The 8,564-nt window shown below is 43.9% G+C and overlaps 1 protein-coding gene across 1 annotated transcript; it reads left to right on the top strand.

Annotated features, from left to right (window-relative positions):
- Positions 1-417: 417 nt before the first annotated feature.
- On the top strand, positions 418-7,573 carry GAPDH (glyceraldehyde-3-phosphate dehydrogenase). The gene is made up of 12 exons (XM_039338721.1): positions 418-522; positions 1,255-1,300; positions 4,205-4,304; positions 4,480-4,586; positions 4,680-4,770; positions 5,331-5,446; positions 5,576-5,657; positions 5,965-6,116; positions 6,213-6,291; positions 6,706-6,789; positions 7,060-7,157; positions 7,347-7,573. Exons 2-12 carry the CDS (start codon positions 1,278-1,280, stop codon positions 7,414-7,416), a joined length of 1,002 nt encoding a protein of 333 aa, XP_039194655.1. The 5' UTR covers positions 418-522; positions 1,255-1,277; the 3' UTR covers positions 7,417-7,573.
- Positions 7,574-8,564: the final 991 nt, after the last annotated feature.

An 8,564-nucleotide genomic window follows, 5' to 3' on the forward strand; every position in this document is an offset into this window, starting at 1 on the left:
TACAGCCTAATGTGTTGCATGAAAACTGGTGATAACATGATTCGGCCTCTGAGCCTGGCAAACATGCAAGGGTTAGGTAGGAATCAGCTTTGATTCCAAAGTACTTTGTTGAGATTGCAAAAAGCCACAGATGCCAAACCGAAGTAACTGATAGATAAATCACCTGCCGATAGCGATCAATTTAGCATGGCGATTCGGGGCAAAAAAGCATTTTGAGGGGTTGGGGGAGGCCACTGAGTGAAGCTGAGCAACTGTGGCGGGAGAGAACAAAGCGTCTTTCTCTGAGGCGAGCAGAAAGCAAGGCGGGCGGGAAATGGCGCCGGGCTTGGGGCTGTCCACTCCCGACGTAAGGTCTGCATGCAGCCTCCCCGCCGCCGCCCCCTCGCGCTCTGATTCGGTGTTGGCCCCGGAGGTCGGCCCTCGTCATTATCATACAGGGCTGTATAAAGGGCAGAGCCGAGGTGCCCTGTCTTCTCACCTCCTCACTGCACTGCGGAGCTGAGTAAGGTCAGGACCTCTTGGGTAAGCGCTCACTTTTACCGGCCGGGCGGGGGGCAGGAAAGCCCCTGGTATTGCAACTTTACCTGGCGGTGGCGGGGACGCTAACTGGCGCTCGAGAGATTCAGGCAAAGAACAATGTGGCGAGGGGAGCCGGCCGGGTACCGTCTCTGCAAGACCCGGCTTGCGCGTTGCTGTGGGCCGGCGGGAAGCGGTTACAAGACTGTAGTCGGAGCTAGGCGAGACTTGAACTGGAGCGGAATCTTGCATTGGGTGGGGTGGGAGCGGCAGCCGCGGAACCAGGGGGCGCGTTTTCGGCTCGCATGAGCCGGCAGGGCGCGAACAAAAGTTTCGAGGCAACTTTACCGGTGGGAGAAAAATCTTTCGGAAAGGCAGCTGCCCCTCCCCCCCCGCGCCCAGAAACACTCGCAGGTGTGGAAGGCGTCGCAGGCCGCCCGCGACTCCGACCCCCGTCTGTGGTTTTCTTTCCCTTCCGCGAGGCTTAATTCGCCTCCCGGGTGTCTGCCGGGCGTGAGGCGGCGCGGCTCTCTGCTCGGAAGGAAAAGTTGGCGGGGGCGGGGGCGGGGGCGGGGAAAGTAAGTTGGGCGAAGAATGAGAAACGTGGTTTTAGGACGGATGTTCATCTGCTCCGCAGTAGTTTAAAAAGCCTGTGGAGAAGCTTGAGGCGGAGAGGGAGGAGGTGGGAGATTTGAAGTTTCTGGAACCGGTGATGAAGTTTGCGTCCTCTTTTTCCAGGAACGGTTTTTCCAGCGGCGAAGATGGTGAAAATTGGTATCAACGGGTGAGTCGGAAGAGGGGGCGGACGTGCAGCCCGTCCGCCTGAGTATGGCAGAGAGGGACGGAGGGAGGAAGGGCGGGCAACCCTCGCATGGGAGCTTGAGTAACTTTCTGGCCAATAGGAGGGAAGCTGGGGTGGGTATGGCCAGTGTTGCTGTCCGGAGGGAGGAAGGGCGGGCAACCCTCGCATGGGAGCTTGAGTAACTTTCTGGCCAATAGGAGGGAAGCTGGGGTGGGTATGGCCAGTGTTGCTGTCCATCCTGAGCCTCTTGCAGATCTTGGGAGGCTACAGCTTGGGAGCCTCCAGCCCAGCATTCTTTTCCTTTCCAAGGACATCTAGAAGTCATCCTGGCCCTCCCCCCCTCTTTTGCAGCAGCTGTTTCTCTCAAACAGGATCTGCTTGTGTCCTTCTTGACGCTCTTTCCCACTCCAATGGCACCCTGTAAATGTTTTAAGGCTGCCATCTTTGGCCTTTTTATTTCGACATGCCCTGGGACTGGCTCGGGGCCACGATGGGTCCAGGAAACCCCGGACTGACTCATTTTCCTATACACTAATTGCTGAGTCATTCCTATCAGGAAGCCACAATAGTTCTCCCTCTTGTTCTCTATTCTCTATCGCTTTTAATTCTACGTATTTTTCCTCATATCTTTCTTTGCATGCTGCAAACGCAGAGCATCTCATAATGTCTGCAGGGAGGATTGTATATCTTTCAATCTGAAGGGCCTATTAAGAATGTGACCTTCTTTGCTGTAATCTGAGAGGACAGGCTCTAAAGTTAGTGTTTGACCTTTCAATAGCAGGATCGGGAGTGTAAAGGAGGGAGTTTCAAGTAGCATTCCCTATGACTGTGGTGGCGAACCAATGGCACGTGTGCCACAGGTGGCACGCAGAGCCCTCTCTGTGGGCACAAGTGCCATCAGCCCAGTCCTAGGCCTTCAGCTGGGTTTTATGAAACCTCCTCACTTTAGGCCGTGTGCAAAAAAAAAAAAAGGTTCAATCAATTTCAAGTTCTTGGGGGGAAAAAAGATCTCTTGCAAAGTTGGAATTGATTGATTGAACTTTTTAGTCCCACCCAGTCTGCCCTTACCACCGCATCCACACCCACCCAATGGGCCACACCCACGCAGCACCCAACGATACATAAGTGGGCTTTGGGTTGCAGGTTGGCCATCACTGTCCTATGAAAAACAGACGAGCAGTTGCAACTCAAATTCTGCTTAAGTAATACTGGGTCAGTGTAAGGACTGATAATGAAATAACAGGAACTGATTTTTGGAGCTTGATAGGGAGGATGTATGATTTCTTGTTAAAGTTTTGGGTATCTTCCCTGAAAACCCTCTAGTCTTGAATTTCAAAGGTGATAAACTCTTACAGACTTTTAGATAACTCGTACAGACTTTCCGCAGGCAGCTTTGCACAACTGTAAAATTGTAAAAACTTCAGTTCCCATTTATTCCTTTAATAGTCATGAAAATCTGTAATAACTTTTGAAAGTGCACACACTCATCAAATATTTTAGAGCAATCTTGCTGACTTAAGAGGGGAATCCTTTCCAAATTGCAACCTGTATGGTAATTTCAAAGTGTGTTAATGCTGCATTATTTTGCAGAGGAAAAAAAGGTGGGTTTCGAAGGATGACTACAAGTTTAGGGGAGGGAAGATATTCAGTTTCCTGCAAGGATGCTCTTTGTTTCAAATACAAAGGAGTCACATTGAGATAGATGGAAAATATCATAAGAAATATATTTTAATTAACAGGAGTGATGTGATGTAAGCTTTAACTAATATTAGGAACTGGCTAAATGAAATAACCTGTGTGCTAATTCTATGAAGAAAACATTTTACAAGAACAGTCAACTGAAAGTCACAAATGGTGCAAGATATTACCCGTATAGGGCCGTGTGGTAAGATAGTCATTTGTGTGAACCTCCTTTTCCTATGTGTGTGGTCTCAAGATATGGATTTCTCTCTTTTAGTATGTTAAAGGTAGATAAGAAGTCATCCCTTGGGTAAAAGCGTGGGTGACAAGCTGTATAAAAATGACACCCTGGGAATAACTCAGGGTTCAGAATTTGTCATATGAATACTCTGAACTTTTGCACAAATTTTCTCCAACCCTTCATGGTCTTGTCTTCTGATGTAAGTATCGTGGTTTTTCCACTACAACATGATCCTCTAAAGCCACATACTGTTTTAAGGCTCTGAAGTATGTTTCTGTAATGGGCAGAGTCACATCCCTGCCCTCCTCTGTTTTCTCATTGGCCCCTTACCTCTGCAAAGAAACTGAGAAGAATTTTCTGAGCTGTATCCTACCAGTCTTTATTATGGTATTGGGAGATGATTGCTCTGTAACCCTGGTGAGTGTCTCCAGTTGAATTCTTTAATTTGCTAAGAGTAGAACAAATCAAGTATGGAACACCAGCTGTATATTTCAGTGACAGTTACACAGTCCCTGTAAGGATGTTCTGCTCCATTTAAAATACCAAAGAGAAGGCTCAAATAAATATTCAGTGTTAAAGCAGAAAGTCTACCCTGAATAATAAATTTTCTCTGCCCAGAACTAGATCAAAGGTTAGGGACTAAACCAGAAATAGGTACCAGATATCTTAAGTGTTTTGTAGTACAAATGTCATCCTTACTTTGCATAGCCACTGAAAATATATTGTTAATAGGTCAGATTTCTGCAGGACACTATGTTATTTGTTTAATATTTTGTCACTAAATATTTATATGCCACCTGACTCAGTGATTCTAAGTAGTTACTCCAGTCTGTTTGTTTCCTTATCCAAAAAGGTGGCCCTTGATGCTTTCTCAAACTGCTTTTCTACTCTTCCCTACATGTTGAGCTGAATTCTCTTAACCCATTCTGGAGATAACAGTGCTTTTTATATTTTTCTTCCTTTAGTTTTGGCCGGATTGGCCGTCTGGTCACCAGAGCAGCAGTCCTCGGTTCTAAGGTTCAAATTGTCGCCATCAATGACCCATTCATTGATCTGAACTACATGGTAATAACCCTCTGTTGTTGTTCATGGGGCCTGAGTTTGTCTGCTTTTTAAGGCAAAGCAAGTTACACTTGATCATAGAAACATTCATATATTAACAAATAACATGGCTCTTCAATATTCTAGAAACTTGCCCTAGAAAGCTACATTGAGTTAATGTTGTGTGTCTTAATTTCAGGTGTACATGTTTAAGTATGACTCTACTCATGGCCGCTTTCCTGGCACTGTCCAAGCTGAAAATGGAAAACTTGTCATTAATGGAAATGCCATCACTGTTTTCCAAGAGTGAGTAACATCCCCTGCATTCAGGTTTTCCTTACTTGTGTAGTCTATTTCTTGCCTGCAGAGTCTAAGTTGATCATTCTCTCTTCTTGCTAGGCGTGATCCTGCAAACATTAAGTGGGGTGAGGCTGGTGCGGAGTACGTTGTGGAATCAACTGGAGTTTTCACCACCACAGAGAAAGCTAGTGTAAATATCTGTTACAAGAGGAAGGAGCATTTGTACAAATTTCTGCTGTAAAGAGAAGTGTACTGTCTGCTGTAAACAGAGGTGTTCTGATCCTGATAGGAAAATGGGATGCCATCTGGATTCATAAGTGTTTTGTATTTTATTTTCATAGGGTTGTGAAGAGTGGTGCATAACTTTGCAACTGAACAACAACATTTCATTTTATTTTTTTTTTTAGAATTTAATGTGTTATGTACATATGTTCAAAACTCCCATCTTCTGGGAAGGAAGTAGATCCATTGATGGAGTGCTGTGGTGAAACAATATTGTTGCATTTGGACATGGCTATTTTAAAGTATTCATCTGCTTAGCCGCCTGAACCATGAGATGAGTGGCAAATAAATTTGATACATAAAAAAATAAAACTATCAAACATTTCCATCTTGTTATAGGAGAAATCCAGAGAAAAAAATCTGCATAACAATGTGATTAGATTATTCTTAAGATTGTTCCTTGCTATCCAATCTTGGATTATATGTATTTTTTTAAATAGGTAAAAATGTTATTCTTTTTCCTTATAGGCTCATTTGAAGGGTGGTGCTAAACGTGTTATAATATCTGCCCCATCAGCTGATGCTCCCATGTTTGTGATGGGTGTCAATCATGAAAAATATGACAAATCTTTGACAGTTGTCAGGTGACTATAGGGGGAAGCAGGGGGGGGAGAAGCAAGCTGTATTGCCAGATTAACATGGGGTGCAGAGTATCTTCCAGAATGGTCCATATCCATCCATTGAGTGCTTCTTACCTTTTTTTTTTTTTCCAGCAATGCTTCTTGCACTACCAACTGCCTGGCACCACTGGCCAAGATCATCCATGACAATTATGGCATTGTGGAAGGTCTTATGGTATGTGAATAGCTCATGGGTGTTAAACTCATCATGTGATGTGACGTCATGTATCGCACCTTTTTTTTGCATTGCTGGACCTGGGGTGGACACGGGCACCGCATGATTCAATCGGCCCACAGGCCAGCAGTTTGATACCCCTGCCTTAGCTAGTTCCTTTCTTTCTCCAACACTTAAAAGAATTCAGAATTGTGTTGCTTAATGGTGAAATGTTAAGTGTGAGAGGTGCAACATCTTCCTGCGGTACTTGAAACAAATATTCAACTTTAGGTGATAAAAATGGTCTACCCTGCTTCTTCTATTCCAGACCACAGTTCACGCCATCACAGCCACACAGAAGACTGTGGATGGCCCCTCTGGGAAGCAGTGGAGAGATGGCAGAGGAGCAGCTCAGAATATCATCCCAGCATCCACAGGTGCAGCCAAAGCTGTGGGCAAAGTCATTCCTGATTTGAATGGGTAAGCCTTCCTGAGCACAAAATGCAACTGATTTTAGTCCTAGGCCAAAACGAGGACTATGTATATCTTAGCCTGAGTCTTTTCCTTCATTCACAGGAAGCTCACAGGAATGGCTTTCCGTGTCCCAACTCCAAATGTCTCTGTTGTGGACTTAACATGCCGCTTAGATAAGCCAGTGAGTATTCTTACAGTATTTCTGAGCCTCCTTTAGTGCTAGTACTAAAGATTGAGTTAAAAAAACTAGATCAGCAAAGAGATTCAGAAAACTCATGTAATGGTTAACCAATGCTTAGCAGTCCAAATCAGATAGTCCTTAACTTTTCAATGTTGGGGGAGTTTATTCAATTGGGGGGGGGGTGCCAGATTGGGGAAGGCTGCTCTAAATGTACTGCCATCAAATTCTTTGTAACTTAAGTTAGGAGTGGGGAACTAGTGGTCCTCAAGATTTTGAAGATGCATTTTGCCCAGGCTGTTTGAATGGGTAGCAGATATTGGTGAGAATGAATTGACCATAAGCTTGCTACACAATAGGATATTGGTGCAGAATTCAATTATTTAATGTTCCTGTCTCCCTCACTTGCTTTCTTAGGCGAAGTATGATGATATTAAGAAAGTTGTGAAGGCAGCTTCTGAAGGCCCAATGAAGGGTATTCTGGGATACACAGAGGACCAGGTAAAATTTTTGATGATACAAAAATAACTATATCAGGTCCACTGAAACATTTTGTAACAATTGTGGTAACATGATTAGAAATCTGACAACAGTTTTTAGATATTGTAGACATGGCTGTATGTAATCATAAAATATGCTTTTTCTTCTTTGTTCAGTCAACCAGTCAATTCATTTGATTTGGCTCATAAATATACATGGAGGCTTAAATTCGAGACATCACTCTTCAGTGCTTATCTTCGTGGATTATAACTTCTCCTTCTCCTCCTCCAGGTGGTCTCTTCTGATTTCAATGGTGATACCCGCTCTTCCATCTTCGATGCTGCTGCTGGCATTGCTCTCAGTGATCATTTTGTCAAGCTGATCTCCTGGTAAGAGATGAAAAGGGGAAGATAATGGCTGTTAGTTGGCTTATTGGATTTGGGAAGAGATGGAGGTGCAACCTTTACTATTCTGCAGGATAGCAGAGGTGGGAGTATGTGGCGGCAAGAAATGGCTTCATGCCGCTCTTTTTATTGCTGCTATTTTCCTCAAGACTAAAAGAAACTTTTCTTTCATAGGTATGATAATGAATATGGATACAGCAATCGTGTGGTAGACCTGATGGTCCATATGGCATCTAAGGAGTAAAGACTGTACGGTTTTCTTTTTCTTACAACTTGGCTCTGTATTTTGCAGTTAGAGGCACTTTGTTCCATCCGCCTCTGAGGAAGTAGAGAGGCTGGAAGAAACGTGAATGTTTCAGTAACATCTCCCCTCTTAATAAAATCATCACTGTCTTGAACAATTTCTTCTCTTGTGTGGCAATATTGGGACTGGGGTTGTAAATGCGAAAGGAGGCTTTCCAAAGTTTAAGATCTGACTTACATTTTACAATACTCCCACAACATAATTTGCAAGGCCCCAGGATAGAGCTGCCATGTGAAAATGCCTTACTTTACCTAGTATTCCAATTATGAAGAATCCTTCTTTAATCCTGGAGTTTGGCTTCATTAGGATCTATATTTATTTGGCAGAGGCCTTTATAACTTCTAGAATCCATTTCAGAAAAGATTGCTTTTCAACTTGCATAAATTCACCCAATATTTTTGTGCTAAATTCCTCTAAAATACATGAATAGTTTTGATCTCCCACTAGGCTGCTGAATGCTTAAACTCAGCCAAAGTATTAAAATAGTTGAAACTTGTGGAGACTTGTTCCTTCCACAATCCTGAATAGCTATGCATTGAGTAGGTGGTTTTATTGTACTACCTGTAGTTCAAAAACTTGTCAATTTTTATTTTTTCCCCCCACTTCCTTCCCACTGTGGACTAAACTAAGGATATATGGGATGACAAATGAATCCTGTTCCATTTCTGCAGGAAAATTTCTGGAATTAGGAAATGCAAATGCTACTCCTATTGCATGAACTTGGGCAAGCTGGAACAGCTATACTTTTCCTGTAGCAGTGGATTTAATGATATATACATTTTCATATGCAAACGAGTGACACATTTTCTGGAGGAAAATTGTGTGCAAGGAAAATGTTGTACTCTTTGAGACCCCTGTGAGCAGCCAGAGGAGGGCTGCAATATTGATGGGTGGTGAGGAGGGGCTTGACCTTCTTAGCTGTAGACCTGGCCCCGCTTTCTGCACAGATACATGACAACGCTGCTGGTCAGGGATTAGTTAATTTTTCTGCTGTTGTCATCTATTCTGGAAGAAGGAACATACTTTGAGCTGGTTTCCCTACCAGTCTCTCACCAACTCATGTGAGTTGGGCTCCCCCCCCCCACCTG

The sequence above is a fragment of the Crotalus tigris genome, unplaced genomic scaffold, assembly GCF_016545835.1.
Source record: "Crotalus tigris isolate CLP2741 ecotype Arizona unplaced genomic scaffold, ASM1654583v1 scf7180000017716.2861928, whole genome shotgun sequence".
Taxonomy (NCBI): Eukaryota; Metazoa; Chordata; class Lepidosauria; order Squamata; family Viperidae; genus Crotalus; species Crotalus tigris.

Coding starts and splice junctions, on each gene's coding strand:
- GAPDH (XM_039338721.1), top strand. CDS start 1,278: ATGGTGAAAATTGGTATCAACGG. Junction 4,771..5,330: donor CCACCACAGAGAAAGCTAGT/GTAAATATCTGT, acceptor TTTTCCTTATAG/GCTCATTTGAAGGGTGGTGC. Junction 6,117..6,212: donor GTCATTCCTGATTTGAATGG/GTAAGCCTTCCT, acceptor CTTCATTCACAG/GAAGCTCACAGGAATGGCTT.